The sequence below is a fragment of the Rhinolophus sinicus genome, chromosome 15 (assembly GCF_057876585.1).
Source record: "Rhinolophus sinicus isolate RSI-liver-muscle chromosome 15, RSI-T2T, whole genome shotgun sequence".
NCBI classification, from domain to species: domain Eukaryota; kingdom Metazoa; phylum Chordata; class Mammalia; order Chiroptera; family Rhinolophidae; genus Rhinolophus; species Rhinolophus sinicus.
This window is the reverse complement of record NC_142515.1, coordinates 76,274,392-76,290,925: the sequence shown is the minus strand read 5'-3', so window position 1 is coordinate 76,290,925 and position 16,534 is coordinate 76,274,392. Positions and strand designations below refer to the sequence as shown.

Sequence of the window (16,534 nt, the reverse complement as noted above, 5' to 3'; positions counted from 1 at the left end):
TGAAAACAACAGGCAGCATCGCCCTGGTCCCATCATGTAACAGGACACCCCAAAGGGTTTCTTCTTCAGCAGCAGCCATGCAAGATGGACTCTCAGACTTGCAACCCCATAAATTATTTTTGCAGTAACTGGTGATCACTTAGAGACCCAGGGGAACGTTGGGCTGACTCGGCCGGGGTAAGCTCTCCAAAGGGCTGTGTGAGCAGAGGTTGCCACCTGGTTGCCCCCTGGCCTCAACTGGCCTACAAATTTGAGAAAAATGAAAAACCTAAACTGGTCTTCAACATTTGAAATTGGGGAGGTGCCACGTTAAGATCTGACTGCTCAGGGCCAAGTTTCTACAAAGCCACCATTGGTGCTGCTGAACAGCAGCCAGCTCGGACACCCGCAGCTCGCCGCATTCCTCACCACGTCCCTTGGTCAGTGACACGGCCTGTTCTAAGTGAGTCTTGAAGCCTTTTTGTTGGTGTGTAACATGTACACGTATCCTCCCGTTAAGTGTCGCGTTGTCACAAACTGAACACCCCACGGTCCCACGTCATGCAACTATTTTCTAAATAATTTGATGTTTCTTTGGAGTTACTAGTTTCATATTGGGTTTGTTTTTAACTTTTTACAAACAAATGTAGCTTTGTTTACTGTATGAATATAGTGTTGGGGGCAAAAACTCCAATTTTTCTTTTTGCAGAAAAGCCTGCCATTGCTCCTCCCGTCTTTGTGTTTCAGAAGGATAAAGGACAAAAGGTAAGGGGCCGGCGTGTTCTCTCTTCACATTTGTTTTCTCCAAGAGGTCTCTCTCCCAGGTCACATGGCCAAGGATGCTTCTGCCCTTTAAGCCTTCACATTGAGCTTAGAGAAAAAAGGTCCAGTGGCTTTAGGTGACCACGGCGCAAGATTAAGTTGGGTGTTTGGAAAGGGCTCAGACACCCTGCTTTAAAAAATGATGGTGGAAAGCTTCCTTCTAATTCCTAATGATTCAATTTAGAAATACTGCTGGACATTAGGAAAACTGGTAGGAGAGAAGAGTTGGAGAAAAAAGGTAAAAGGAAGGAGGAGGGACAGGAGGGAGAGAAAAGGTGGGTAGGGAGAGGAGAGAGCAATGGTGGTTAAGAGGGAAAAACAGAACCTTTAATTAAAGATTTTTATGGGGATTTTTTGGCCCTAACCAACTTGGCATAAATGAGTAGAATAATTATTAGTTGGCTTGCATTGTATATTTACCATCCATCTTTGTCGGGTTGCTTCCCTCTCTTGGATTTTAAATGTCTTGGGCACAGTTGTTGGAAATACCTTGCCTACTTCATAGGCACACCTTCATAGACGAGCCTGATCCGTGCCACCGCAACATTCCGATGCCGCGTGTTGTTTTTCTTGAAGTCACCGGTTTTATATTTGTCTCCCTCCCTGACAAAACAGTGTGGAAGCTTGGGGCTGTGTCCAGAGTTAGTTGGTGTTCTGTGGCGATGTCTCCCAAGCTTGTGTGAGGACTCCCTCTATTTGTTAAAAAAAAAAAAGGATAGGTCCTCGCCACCCATGCCCCAGGACAGCAGGTGTCATTTCGTGCCCGCAAAAGGCTTCAGAGTGACCACATGCTGCGCTGGACTTGGTGTATTCCAAAATCTGTTTGCAGTCTGGTTGATGAGAACAGCATTTGAGAAGCGGCTCAGGGCTCGAGGTCCACAGGCGAGGTGCTCTGGTGGATCCCGGTCCCCGGCAGGGTGGCCGGGTGCAGGGTGGCCAGCTCCAAGGTTGGCGGCTGTTGGTCTGGTGATTTGGGACGCTGGCAGCCCAGCTCCTGCTTGTAGATTCCATCCCTTGGCCTGAGAAGAGAGCCGAGACTTTCCTGTCTGTGCGGCCCAGTTTTCTTGGGCAACGTTCAAGTACTGTGCCAGGAGGAGCGTGTGTGCGTGCGTGCGCGTGAAGGGGGGCGGGAGGGAGAAGGAGCTGCCCCAACTCCGACCCCCAACCCCGTCGCAGGGAGCCTTCTGTGCTGGCAGGGACTTATCTACTAGGCTTGTTCTCACATTAAACTTTCCCGTTGTTGCTTCTTTGCTGAAGAAAGAAACACAAAGCCTGAGGAAACTTTCTTCCCATTTTGTTTTGGATTTCCAGGTGGTACTTTCAAGGTACATCAGCCTCTGCCATCTCCTTTACCTGAGGCCCTGACACATACATGCAGCCCAGTGTCCGCCCTCCTCCAGAGGGCCAGTCACTGAAGGGCTATGCAGCGCCTCGAGCTGTTAGAAATGGATGTATGCGACTTCTCTTGTAGATGTCAAAGTTTCTTCTCAGGTTTTCTGTTCAATTAGATTTTTCAGTTTTATCATCATCATCTTTTGAACCACTCTTAGTTTAAAACAGGTGTCAGCAAACTAAGACCCGCCACCATTGCCTGTTCTTGTAAATAAAGTTTTATTGGCGCACAGCCATGCCCCTCTCCTTCACAGTAGCTGAGGCTGCGTTCAGGTTGTAACAGCAGAGTGAAATTAAGTGTTTTTTTGTTTTTGCAGGTCATGTGGACCGAGACCATATGACCTTCAAAGTCAGAAATACTTAGTATTTGGCCCTTTACACAAAAAGTTTGCCAACCCCAGATTTCAAATGAGTAATAAGCATTAATGATTCTTTAAAATTAAAGACTTTCAGACAACCAGCTGGATGAAAAACTAAAATGTAATATTTGCTTGGCTGATTTGAAAATGCTTTTAAAATTACTATTTCCTATTTGAGTACTGTTTTCACAGTTCTGTTGGTTTGTAATTCAAAGGCTGACTTTTGTGTATGACCTTTACAAAGTCCATGCACATTACGTAAGCAGGTGACATTGAACCAAAAGACCGGCTTGAAGACGTCCTGATCGTCTTACAGATGTGCGAGTGTCATTCTTATCACAGCACTGACTCGGAGCCAACTCGAAATGGGCTGCTACAAATAACTGCTCTCCAGCTTTCCAGAGTGCAGCTCTCCACTTCTGCCACAGGATCACAAAGGGGACGGAAAACCTGCGTGCTGAACAGCAGAAGCCAAAGGAGTCTCGGCAACTGTCCTTTAGCGCCGCTTTCTGCGCTGCCAGTGGACAGTGGCCAAATGGACACAGAATCTTTCTCTGTTGCTTATGACAGCTCCAGAGTGAGGCGGGAAGTAAACAGTAACTCAGACCACTGCCTGGTTTCCCGTGGTTTCTCATCTCCACCAGGACGGGAGAGCAGACTCTCAGGAAGCAGCCCCAGTACTTCTGACAAAAGTGCGAGTTTGAAACCCTGCCAGTTTCATTCTCTCCTCACGCTGCAGAAGCAGAATTGGGAAATGGCTGTTCGGGCTGCTGTCGTTTTTTATTCCGAGTGAACTTTTTTTCCTCCTTTTTCTCTTCAGCTTTTTATTTGGAAAATTTCAAGTCCTCAGAAAAGTTAGGAAAATGGTAGTGCGGACCCTCGGGTGTCCTTCACCTGACTTCAGTGTTACTGTTTTTGTCTTACATGCTGGAAGCACTCGAGTATAAGTGGCACCCATCGGACGGTTCTCTAAATACGGTTCTCTAAATACGCCCGCAGGTGTCTGCTAGGAATAGGGCCGTTCCTCTCCATGGCCCACTGCCATTGTCACCCTTAAGAAAATGATCATTAATTCAGAAATCTCCAATATATAGTCCATATTTAATTGTCCTAAATGTCACCAAAATGTCCCTTATAGCTATATTTTGAGGTACTTCTTGATCCACAAAGATCAAGAAGTCCCATTGTCACTGTCAGACCATTAACTTCATTGTCAGTAAAACACCCAGTGAGAGGTACTTCAGAGAGCCCGTGTCCCCTCTTCAAGGGAGAGTGCACAACAGCCCCAGCTGTTATTACTGAATCACGATTGAGATAAAGGATCTAAAAACAAAAGGAAAAAAAATTAAGCTTCGCCACGTGGCATTTTCTGTCAATCCCATTAACCAGCCGTTCTTTTTCAGCAACCTACAAATTGGTGGTCGTGGCCAGCCACGTGACAGCCTGTGGTGTCACCTAGTCTCAGGATGAGTTCTCAAATTCTCCTCTCCTCCCATGTCAGAGAAAACTTCGGACAGTCTGAGTTCTGGTCCTAACGCCTCGACTGACAGACAGCTCAGAATTGTCTTTACTTCCGCCCATGTCCCAGGCTTCCTCAAGGTGGCGCTCTTCATGAAATTCTCACATTTACTACATACATTTGTTTTAGAGGCAAAAAACGAAACTTTTTTTTATTAACTGGCTTGAATGGAGATAGGGTTGTTTTTTGTTTTTCTCTTTAATGTGAAGAGAATTTGAATCTCCTTTTGTAGGTGTCTTTTTTTTTTTTTTTTTACAAATACATTTAGATCTAGGGAGCCTTTTTTTTTTTTTAATTTGTGAATACTGGGGAACAGTGTTTTTCCACGGCCCATCAGCTCCAAGTCAAGTCGTTGTCCTTCAATCTAGTTGTGGAAGGTGCAGCTCAGCTCCAAATCCAGTCGCCGTTTTCAATTTTAGTTGCAGGCGGCGCAGCCCTCCATCCCATGCAGGAATTGAACCGGCAACCCTGTTGTTAAAAGCTCACACTCTGACCACCTGATACATCCGGCCGCCCATGTAGGTGTCTTATTGTTTGTGATGACTTTCTTGCAGTCAGTTTATCTTCCAGACGTTTGTTAATATGAAGGGGGTGGCTTTGAGGTTGCACTGGCAGGATAATGCCCATTGGGTAAAAAGACAGAAAGTAGTTACAGAAATACTGATGAAAGTAGTTACAGAAATACTGATGAAAGTCAGGTGTCGCTGAAAACACTGTAGAGTATGTTTAGGTCTTAAAGCTTATTAGTGTAACAAGTGTATCCTGTATGCACATTTTTGTTTGTTTGTTTTGGTCGGCCACATATATTTTAGGATGACGTCAGAGGCTGCCGAAATCTTGATGTCTGGTTTTAGCAAACATGTTGAAAAATTACAGGCCCTGTCTTGGGTCTTTAGAGCTTACTTTTCTTTTTCTTGTCCAGCAGAAACACTTGGACCCAAGTAAAAAATACTGGAATAGCTCTTGTATTTCTTTTTTGGTCGTCTGATTTAGGCTTCATCTTGAGTCTGCCATGTTATGAGGGCATTTGAACATTTATGTTCTAAAAGCAGGGCTTTGAAAAAGAAATCCAAGTGGTTCCAATTAGAGAGGTAGGCAGTTTCCCATAGAGCTTTGGGTTTCACTCTCTCTCATTGGGTGTTAAATCTCTCGCCATAAAGTAGCAGCAGACGGGTGCAGACTGACCCGGTGCCCCGCACAGGTTTGAGGAACAGCCTGGAAAAGAAAGCCTTTGTGTCGGCCGATCTGCCCTCGATAGGAAGAGTCGATTTCGGTGACTCTTTAGACGTACAGATGAGTTAACGTTGTATTGCTATTGCTTTCCTGAGAATGTTTGCAAGTTCTCTCAGATCTTCCTTATATAGTTCCTTTCATCCAACAGGCTCACATGTTTAAAAAATAGGCCCCACCCCTTATCTAAAAAGGTCTCAGTCACTTCACAATCAGAAGAAATGCAACCTCTTGGTCATTTAGTTCACAAACTGAGAAATGGCTCTGGTTGTCGATGACGCCAAGCGGGAGGTCTGGGGACCTGAGCCATCTGTTCCAAGACACCAGCCGTATAACCCATTTCTCAAGAAAAGAGTCTAGAGCACAGAGCTCTCGGCCCATGGAAACCCCACCCCCACCCCCAACCCCGGAAGCCCAAGAACCACCTCAAGAAATGGCAGGGGTGTCTTACTTTCGAGAATGAAGACCCCCGGAGCCGGCTTTTTCTTACCCTGGCTATTTTCCAAATAAGCCCCTGCCCGAGGTCTTTGGGGTGAGCCTGGGGGAATCCAGGCCAAGGGGCTCCCTCCTCCAGCTGAATTCCCACCCACCCACCCGCCCGCCCATTGATACAAAACCAATTCTCCGTGTCTCTGCCAGCTCGTTGGGTCACCCCACACCTGCACTCACTGAGATGAGAAAGTGCTTCCTTCATCTCAGGTTTAAGCAGCACAAGTTGCAAGATGCTGGAAGAACTAGAGCCAGATGCAGAAGCCTTTGACCCTGGACGCCCCATTTTGCAGCTGTGTAGTGGCCCAGGCCTGCTTCCCCACCTTTCCTCGTGGACAGAAGTGGTGCTGAGAACAGCTCCCGCATCAGTGTCTGTGAGGGGGTGTGCTATTAACCTAATTTACCATCATCGTCCCTGATCCCCTCTAATAGAGGCACCACCCCCATTTTGGTCACTAGGAGTATTTTTCCTCCCTCACGGGCCTTAAGCAGAGTGGCTCCATGCCAGGCCACCATGCAGTTTTGAAAATGCAGGTCTGGACTTCCTGCACTCCTCAAAGCTCCCTGCAAGTTCAAACAGTAGCAAGTCCACATTCGTTTCGCTTTGTACCGGCTCTCGGGCCGCCCTCCTGGGCAGGAGCTGCTGAAGGTTCAGCCATCTCTAGCCCTTCAATCCCCGCCCCTGTCCCCTGCCCCGTGTTGCAGCCTTTACTTACATTGAAGGAAAATTGTCTTTTTTGCTCCCAGTCTTCTGCAGAGCAAAAAGACTTGTCGGATTCGGGAGAGGAACCTCAGGGGGAGGCTGAGGCCCCCCACCATGGCACAGGTCACCCCAAGTCAGCTGGTGAGCATGCCCTAGAGCCTCCTGCCCCTGCTAGTGCTTCAGCCAGCGCTCCTGAAGCCCAGCTTCCTCCTTTTCCGCAAGAACTGGCAGGGGTAAGTCCACCTCCACCTGGCATTCCACGGCCCAGGGGTCCCACCCCAACCGGCCCCTTTCCCTCCGGGTCCCTCAGATCCACACCCTAGATCATAAGCAGCTGATGACAACTGAAAAGATGACCAGGGTCTCTCCACCTCCCTTTAATTCCTTCTGTGGAAAAGTCAGGGAAGATTAGGTCCCCTTTTAACTGAGACTTCTCTACTTGAGGGAGTATATACCCACAGCAAGAAGCTAATCCTGTTTCCTGAAAGAGACACAAGGGGTCACAAGAGGAATTGAGTAGTGGGTAGAATCTTCCAAATCAAATTCGATCCCTTCTCCCTCATTCCATTTTTTTCCTCCTCTCCCTGAATCTGGGCCTTCAAGTGCAGTGTCTTAGAAAGACACGTAGCTCCGGCTTCCTTCATCTGTAGGAGGAGGAGGTGTCTAACGCAGATCCTTTGCAAGGCCCATTGTGTCTGGACTGTGCTTAGGCTGTGAACTGCATGTCTTCAATCAAAGCAGGAAGAAGAGAAGACTCTTCTTTGAAACCAGAAGGAACGCCTGAGTCCTTCAGTTTTGTATTAAGAAGACTTTTGAAGATTATAGATGGAGAAGAGTGAACTCTCAAGGACATTAAATGTCTTGAGTGTTTGGAGTTTGATAAATTGGGAAAAGTAAACACTATCATACATTCAGGATTGAAAACTCCGTCTTCTAGGTACCTCATGACAGAGTCCCCCATTCTCATGACCTGGAAAAATGACTCTTAAAATAGGAGCCCGCTCAGCCACACAGAACACCAGACAGCCTTCCAGGGTGTCACAACCCCAGTGGTTCCTCTGTCACATCACCTGTGTTCTGAAGGAGCCTATTACACAATTCAGTTACAGCCCCCAACCCTAGGATACGCAAGAAGAGAGCATGTTCAGGCGAGGTGAGGTTAGAGTCACATTTTAACACTTCAGAGGAATCCGTGTGTGGCGGGAAAAGAACCAGCCTTCACCATGGGTGGGGGGGGGTGGCGTGGAGGTGGTCGTTCAGGGCGTAGAAGTGGGTTTGGGTAATTAAATATACTCAGAAGCTCCATACAGATTCCCGGCAGGAGACACCTACACCAGATTGTTCTGTCATCACAGCCCTCACACAAGAGCCTACAAAGCAAGAATGAGGAGGTGACACCTCTTTGGTTGGGGGCAGAGCAGCTCCTGGAACCTTGTCCTGAGTCAGGTGTTGTGAGTTATTGTGCCTTTGACCTTCACGTGCAGAAGACACGGTGGTCTCGGTGCCCTGAGAACAGACAACCTTCACGTGGAACTGCCTGCCAGGCCCTGCGGCCTCCTGCTGCTGTCTAGCTTGAAAGCACAACTTACGGAGACGTCTCCGACTGGGGTGGTTGAGGGTTTTCAACCAACAGTGGCAGATGGCTGGGTTACAGAGCTTGTGTCACGGCAGCTACTCTTCCAGAGGCACACAGGCTGTTTCGGGCCCTCTTGCTTCGAGTGTCCACTTGGTGAGACTGGTAGCCCCCACCCCACAAGAGGCTGGTGCAGGAAGTGCCCTGAGGGGCCTCACCTTTCGCCTGAGGCCCAACCAGTGGAACTCGGCTTCTCTGTTCTTGTGGACTTTGTGTTGGAGGCTCTAATCTGGAGAAATTCAGTCCTCGGACTGGCAAGGTCAAGTGTTCTGGCAGGGAACCTGATGGGTTGTGAAGTCGCCATGGGAGAGAGCCAGGACTGGGGCAGCAGTTTATGAGTGTGGCAGCACAGCAACAAAGGCCATGCGTGTGACATACACACGTGCACAGTTCAGTTTCAGCATTCATAACTAGGACTCCCCAGTTTCGTCAGAAGTCCCAGCAGCGCCATCGAGGGCCCACCCAGGGCTCGTTCAAGGGGCTCTCAGCAGAGAAAACCCTGGCTGGTTGCTAATGGCTCCGGTCAGTTGGCTTTCCCACTGATTGGGCATGTTTAAGGCAAAGTACACTTTTGTTTTTAGGTCAGGTAGGGCATAAATCACGGCGGACAGAACCCGATCCCAGCTCCTCAGGCTGAGATTTTTCCTTGGTTAACTCATTGCTTTTGCATCAGAACAAATTTGGATCTTACTCTGTGTGACATCGGAGTTCAGGAAACCGCCCACATGTTATTCAGCAGGTCTCATCCATCACATTCAGTGTCTTGCTCTGTGCTGCGATCCAAGCCCTCGGGGACCCAACCGTAAGCACCAGCTCTTTATAATAAATAGTGGTTTGCTGCGTTGTTGCTTATAAAGGGCCCTGATCGTCTTTCATTCTCATCAGCACTCTGGCCATTGAAGACGCAGTACCAGGAAAACGTCTATATATCAGACTTCCTGGCTTTCAGAAGGCAGTTTGAAGACCAAAACACATTCAGATTCATTTCTCTGCTCCGGAGAAAGCAAGCAGCTCAGTGCTTACCCCGAGCATGGCTGAAGTCTGCTGACTGAAGCTCCGCGCCAAGGCACTGATGAGCCTAAGATACATTTATGAGACCCACCAGGAAGCTTAGAAAGATTCTGGAACGAGCCCCTGGCTGGACAGCTTCCCTCGTCTTCCAGCTTCTGTGTGGGAGCCGACCCTGGTTCCACCCCCACCCCCACCCAGCTTCACGTCTCTGGAGGCCACCTCTGGTTTTTCAGTATCTGCCTTTTTGGTAAGAATTTCTGTAAACAACATCGAATTGGCCCATAGTCCGTATGAAGACAAGGACGTGTCAGCAGGTTCCGCTCCTAATTGATTTTTCATCCCACAGCCAGCCGAGCTTTCTAACTGGTCCGTCCAGGCAGGCCAGTGGTAGCCAGTGTTTTCTGTAAGGAATTTATCTGACTTGGTCTTGCTTTCTGCTCTTTTCTGGGAGATCAGGAAGGCAGTGCCCTTCATTCCTGCATACTTAGCTATGTGTCTGTGCCTGTGTCACCTCCTGAGACACAGTCTCTAGCTCCATCCCCTTCCCTGGACTGGCACGTCTTCCCGCTCAAGGCCACGCCAGACAGCCTCACGAGAGCCATGTTGTTTTGGAAGAGGGGGCTCCTCGATGAATGTAACAATAGTAATTCTCATCATTTCATGCTTCATACAAAGAACAGCAGCTTCCCACACCTGCAGTGCCGTCCTGGGTTAGACATTACCCCCGATGTTGTACTTGACGACAGGAACTTGCACGCCTCCCAGAATGAGCTGCTTTCCCCAAGGATCCAGTGGCTTCTGAGGGAGAAGACGGCTGCTGCCTGTCCTGCCCCAATGCCAGGGCTGCTAGTGCCGCCCTGAAGCACGTGGGGAACAGCTCCTTCATTCTCGCTGCAGGCGAGCCTGCCTCCCAGTCCGCGCCCCCCGCCGCCATCTCAGAGGACTTTTCCGTCTTTCATGAGCCTGCTTCATTCGTACACTGCCCTGATGCCAGAGAAATCAGTGGAAGGGTATCTTTGCTCTTCTTTCCCTTGTGCCTCCTTATGTCACTGTTGGGGATACTTTCGTCTTGGTGTCCCAAATGGGTGCTGACCCTGGGTGTCATCCTTGCTGGGGTGGATTCTAGTGTGGGAAGAGACGGAGGAGGACAGGGCGCCCACACCCTGCGTCTGTCCTCAGTAGAAGCATGGATCCTGAAAGTCTGCTCTTAGAACCTCCTCACGTGAGTGGCACCTGAGGAGCTGGAGTCCCCAGTATTGTTCTCAACTGACTCCTGAATAGCTAATCAATAGCTGCTCCCTTAGTGGGGTGGGGTGGGGCCCAGACTGTTTTGACAAGGAAGAGATCCTGACTACCAAGCTGCCATGGGTAAGGAAAGTGTTGGTGGAGCTGGCATTGGCCTTGGGTGGGACAGGGGGAAGGAGGCTTGAAGGGAGTTGCACCCCAGACCTTTTTCTGCTTCCCGAGAAGACAGCATGAGGCAGCCGGACAGCAAACTTAGCCCTTCCCCAGCAGCGTGTGGGGTGCAGGCTGCTCCTCACGTGGGGTAACAGGATTTCTAGAAGAGTCAGCATATCCAAAGGCACGCAGAAATGGCTTCATCTTATATCCTGTCTTCCTGCTTCCTTGTATGAGTCTTTTTATTTTTTTTTAAATTTTATTGGGGAAGAGTGTGTTTCTCCAGGGCCCATCAGCTCCAAGTAGCTGTCCATCAATCTTGTTGTGGAGGGCGCAGCTCAGCTCCAAGTCCAGTTACCGTTTTCAGTGTTTAGTTGTAGGGGGCGCAGCCCACCATCCCACGCGGGAATTGAACTGGCAACCGTGTTGTTGAGAGCTTGCGCTCTAACCAACTGAGCCATCCGGCCGCCCCTCCGGAAGCTCAGCAGCAGCTCCTTCTCTTCAATCTAGTTGTGGAGGGTGCAGCTCACTGGGCCATGTGGGAATCAAACCAGCAACCCTGTTGTTCAGAGCTCACGCTCTAACCAACTGAGCCATCCAGCCGCCCCTGTACTCGTGAAGAGAGTTGCCAGTGTCAGTTTCCTCATTGCTTCTGAGTCAGCTATTTCAGACCCCATAGGAGGTTCCAGCAGTTTCTGGAAGGTTCTCCCAGTGAGGGAGTCTTCCTGTGTTGTCCCTCCCAGGCTTTGGCGTCCCAGCTTTTCCAGGAGCAAGAGGCCTACCACATGCCTGTGGGATGGTTCTTATAAGAGACTTGGGGTGGGATTTGAGGGTCTCTGGAGTCAGGGGTTTAGGAGTATCTAAATACTGTCTGGCAGGGCACCCTTTCTTCTCCGGATCACCCAAGGGGATGTAGTGGAGGATGCAGTCTCCATTCGTAAAGGAAACATTTGTCGAGCATCTTGTGCACCGTGTCCTGGATGTTGTGAATATGAGCTGTGAGCAGAACAGACAGGGTAGGGCCTCATTGAAGCAGGGGACAGACACATTAGGTCATTGCTGACTGTGATACACAAAACAGGGTAGAGGCCTGAGAGGCTGGAGGGTGGAGAGGAGCTGCTTCCTCTTTCTGGGCAGTGAGGGAGGCATGAGCACTGGTTTACCCTGGAGGTGGACAGGGAGGCCGCAGCGAGTGAACCTGCAGGAAAGGCATCCCAGGCCTTGGGAGTAGCACATGGAGAGGAAACACTGAGGTGGGAAGAGTGCTGACATGCTCAGAAAACAGGAAGGAGCCAGAGAGCGTGGAGTAGGACAGCAGGAGGGGCGGTATGGAACAGACCAAGCGTCCTGGTCAGCAGTCCTGGACCCCGAGAGACCCAGAGGCCCAGCTCCTGGTGTGGGGAGAGGCTCCTAGCACCCATCAAATTCTGAAGGAGATCCAGATGCCTGAAGTTTTGCGGTGTCATTAGGAGAGGTGAGAAAGTTAGGTGTCGTTAAAAAAGCCCCTAAAATACACGAAACAAAAACTGGCAGGACTGAAGGGAGAAAGACAATTCAATCATAACAGTTGGAGACCTCGGTACTGCACCTTCAGTTGTCAGTGGAACATCCAGACAGACGCATGAGGACCCTGGGGACTCCCAGAGCACAGAACCACGCAGACCTCGCAGGTCTGCAGACCACTCCACCCGACAGCTGCAGAGCGCAGGTTCCCCTCACGGGCACGTGGAACATTCTCCAGGGTAGACCACGTGCTAGGCCACAAAACCAGTCTCAGTACATCTGAAAGGACTGAAGTCATGCAGTCTTCTCCGACCACAGTGGAATGAAATTAGAAACCCATAGCAGAAGGAGCCTTAGGAGATTCACACACGTGGAAATTAACCTGAGTGGCCTGCGGGGCAAAGGAAAGCTCAGTGTGGAGGCCTCTTGAGATTGAGGTGCTAGAGGAATTTCCTCCCCAGCAGCAGAGGAAACATGAGGAAACGTGAGCCTAACAGCTTTCAGGGCTGCTGACTAGGACATGGGCCGCTGCTCTTGGCATAACTCGATGGACATGGTCCTTCGCTGAGCAAATACCGCGCAAGCTCCTACTGTGGGGTGCCCCGGGCCAGTCCCCTCCTGGAACTCAGAGGCTAGCGGGGGACCCTGACACAGATCACACAATCGGGGTAAGAGGGAGCAGTGAGGCCAGTGGACCGAGGGGTGTGTCTTCACAGGCAAAGTCAAGGAACAGACATGAGGATGTCAGTGGATGAGGGAGCAGTGTGGACAGAGGCCAGAGAGGGTGGCCATTTCCAGGTTCCAGAAGTCAATCCAGGAAGTGGCAGGACCTGCAGGGCCACAGGACTTGAGGATGGGGGAGGGTGGGCCGGACCCACTGGGAAGGAATAGGAGCGGTGCCTGGAGCCTGCACCTCGATGTCACCCAAGGAAGGCTGTGATCCCAGAGCGGAGGCGTGGCGCCCTGGTGACAGCTCTGCCTTATCACGTGTCACCCCAGGGCCTGACCTCTGCAGAGTCAGCCCTGCAGGAGTGCGTCTCTCAGCATCCCCATGCTGAGTCTTAGGCCCCTCCTCTTAACCCCCGCTGAGTGTCTCCAGATCTGGCCCCTCACCTCCCAGCTGCCCCCAGGACATTACCCCACATCCCGACTCTCCTGTTCATGCCTGTCCCGGAGCTCGAGCCCTGCCCAAGGGTGTAAAGTCCTGCGGAAGTGAGCTTGCTGGGAGAGGGTGGCCATGGTGAGGGGTGAGGCATGAACAGTTATAACAAGGCTGGGTGCTGGGCTAAGCAGAAGTCACCTCCTTATCCCACTGACCCCTTGCCACCTCCCTCTGAGGGAGATGCTGGCACCCTAATTCTCCAAATGAGATAGTTTGCCCAAGGTTTCCCGTGTAAACAATGGCAGTCGGGGAGAAACTGACTAGATCTACAAGCCTTTGAGAGGGGCATCGAGCTGCCTCACACTCTGCCCCATGGTATGTTCACAGCTGCCCCGAGGACTATTGAACCCCCGTGGTTACGAGGGTTTGTGTTTCCCAAGCACTTGGATAGATGGTCTCCTCTGAGCCTCCCAATTCCCCAAGACACACCTGAGGACAGTGGCCTCCTCTCCCCTTCACAGACGCTTCCAGGGAGCTCTTAAATCGCAGGCTTGGAGCTGGAGACCCAGGCTGGCTTTTCTGACTCAGACCTGAGTCGTCGGCTCGCACGGGATGCAGAGTCCAGGTTGGGATCATTTTCTTTCTGTCCAGGCTCTCGCCAGCCTTCAGGACAGGGCTGTGCACACACGGATTCACAAGCTAAGATGGTATTTCTATTTTTAAAAGATTATAAAAAACAAACAATGTATAACGTGGCTTGTGAAGCTGAAAATACTTTCTGGCCCTTTATGAAACAGTATGCCACCCCTGGTTTCAGGGAGTTCTCACCAGTGAGGCCCCAGACGTCAGGAGAGCCGAGAGCGGATTCCGGGTCACTGGCCAGAGTCCCGCCGCCAGGTTCCCTCCAGCTCCCTCCTCAGCAGCTCTGTTATTGCGTACAGTTCCTGCCTCCACACACTCTGGGCTTTGCTCTGGGCTCGCAAAGCACTTTCACATGTCCCATCTCATTTTATCCCTAATCGCTCCTCCAGGCAGGTGGTCGTCATTTGGCTGAACTTTGGGGCTCTTCTGAAACTAAAAAAAAAAAAAATTAAAAAAATGGGCTCCTCTGCTGGCTCTAAAAAAGCACCCTGGGAGGAGTGCTGTTCACACCTCCATGTTTGCTTTTGGTGACAAGGCCCTGAGAAAGGGACCTGAGGGATTGTGTGTTGTCCCAGGGTAGGAGGGGCCCCATTTGGCTCTCAAAGGCGTCTTAATTGTTAGTTGTTCACATTCTAAAACGAGGTTAAGGGGATGATTCCAGCCGCCTTCTCTCCGCATGTGCCGTTCCATGGGGTCTGTAGTCTGCTGAATTGTTGCATTTGACAGTCCTGTTCTGAGCGCTTTGCGGCAGACTTTTGTCCAAGGCGTCAGAGCTCTGACTTGCTCTGCAAACGGTAGCCCAGCTGGAAATAGGGTTCCAAACCGTGGGGTGTGCCAGGGCAAGGAATGGAAACTGCCACGAGCCAGTGTCATGTGACCATTTTAAACAGTCCTGCTGCCCATCCGAGGGGAGACAGGGTCGCTTTCCAGCTCTTGGCAAAACGAGTTGGGGTCAGATAAAGTTTCACTGTGCTTGAATCGAGGAGTGGCACGCCAGTTGGCTGTAACCTGTGCAGAAACAAAGAAACCGGTTCCTGTGCTGTAATTGCGCTCTGTCGTTAAGAGGATTCCTTGGCTCGTGGCCTGGTCAGCCAGATGTGGAAGGTTCTTCAGAGGCATTTTGAGCATTAGGTTGAAAGTCACTCGGGTGGCTGAGCTCAGGGAGTTCGCCCTCAGCGCTGCGTTTCAGGATCCGTTTATGAAGGATCTCAGGAGCTGTAGGTGAGAGGCCAGCTTGGCCCGCTCTTCCACCCTGATTGTGCTCTCGTTTCAGAGGTCTGCTGGAGGCTCCAGCCCCGAAGGTGGAGAAGGTGAGGAAATCTCTAAAACGTTTCTCCATCTTGGATTGTAAACGTGGAAGCAGCCTGATTTTTTTTTTTCCTCCTCATTATTTTCTGTAGATTCTGATCGAGAAGATGGAAATTACTGCCCTCCTGTCAAGCGAGAAAGGACGTCCTCTTTAACCCAATTCCCACCTTCACAGTCAGGTAACAGTTACAGACCTGTATTGCATGGTAAAAGCATCCATGTTGATAAGCCCACTGTTTCCCTCCAGTGTCTCACACCTGTTGTCATCTTCTGCCCAGATCCAGGTAGAATCAATCTGAGACTTGGTCTCTGTCACATAAGGTTGGAGCTTGCCTGAGGTGTAGCACCGGGTACCCCAGTCTGAGATCAGTGACACTTACAGAGGGGTGTGACCTAGTTCACTGATAAGGAACACACCAAGAAAAACGTCCCCCTGGACGAGAGGAAAAGGACTGTCAGAGCCCTGTTGGGGCTCTAACCATTAATTACATGCCACCTTCCAAAGGCTGCTGGCTGTGTCTGTAGACTGAAGGTGTAGGAAGTACAAAGTGGGGTGTTCTGACCATTCTGCCATGTGCCTAGACCTTGGTGGTCCAGTTAAGAAGCGCGCGCGCGCGCACACGGTACATAGTGAGCTGAGTGGCTCCAACAGACAATTTGGTGGTGAAATGCCATGAGCTCCTAGAAGGAGGGGACTTGGAGCCTTGAAGCCTGGGACTCTGTGGAGGTGACTAGATGGGGCATGATCTGAGTACATGCACGGTGGCCAGCAGTCCAGCCAGCGCTTATACAAGGCTGGTGCAGGGAAGGGGCAGGTTCTGGGATAGAGAGACGCTGGGGCTACTTAGTGGGGGCTTCGCAAGCCTAAGGATGCCCCTGCAGATTGGAGGGTAAACGCTGCCGCAGGGCGGCCCCCTTGCCTCCAGCTCATCTGGACTTGTCCACTCTGGCATCGTCCCATGTTCTCTGTCTTGGTCTCTGGAGCGCTGACTTAGAGATGTACGGGTGTTGGGAGACGATTTCTAGTTACCCAAGTTGAAGTTCATTCTTGAGAAGTTCATATAAAATATTTTACAAATATGGACCTTAAGGATATCACTTTAAGGGAAAAAGACATTCTTGAGAGGTTTGTCTGCTTAGAAAAGTGATGCAAACATTACAGAAATGGCCTGTGCAAATAGGGGCGTCCTTTCACGGTTGTCCCTATTATACACTTGATTTCCTGCCAGTTTCCCTTCACGCCTTTTTTGGACATGGCCACATCCTTTCTCACGACTGCCTAAGACCCCCTGAATGGCACACTGTCGTTTGCTAACCAGGCACCAGAGCCGTCCGGTCGGTTTGCAGTCCAGGCTGCAGTGGACAGCCTTTTTTTAAGGGTCTCTGCCCGCTTGTTGCATAGGTGTTCCTACGGAATGAGGGAGCGTCCGCTTCCTGGCTATGA

At 50.5% G+C, this 16,534-nt stretch overlaps 1 protein-coding gene across 10 annotated transcripts in view; it reads left to right on the top strand.

Annotated features, from left to right (window-relative positions):
• Window positions 1–16,534, top strand: part of RANBP3 (RAN binding protein 3) — a 51,394-nt gene that overhangs the window by 17,389 nt on the left and 17,471 nt on the right. For 5 of the 10 annotated variants that reach the window (XM_019710776.3, XM_019710778.3, XM_019710777.3 and 2 more), the window contains exons 2-5: window positions 689–744; window positions 6,538–6,726; window positions 15,056–15,092; window positions 15,183–15,269. In XM_019710776.3, the coding sequence (XP_019566335.3) occupies window positions 689–744; window positions 6,538–6,726; window positions 15,056–15,092; window positions 15,183–15,269 (369 nt within the window). The remainder of the gene's footprint in view (window positions 1–688; window positions 745–6,537; window positions 6,727–15,055; window positions 15,093–15,182; window positions 15,270–16,534) is intronic. The other 5 variants (XM_074337662.2, XM_019710781.3, XM_074337663.2 and 2 more) reach the window with 1 other exon arrangement.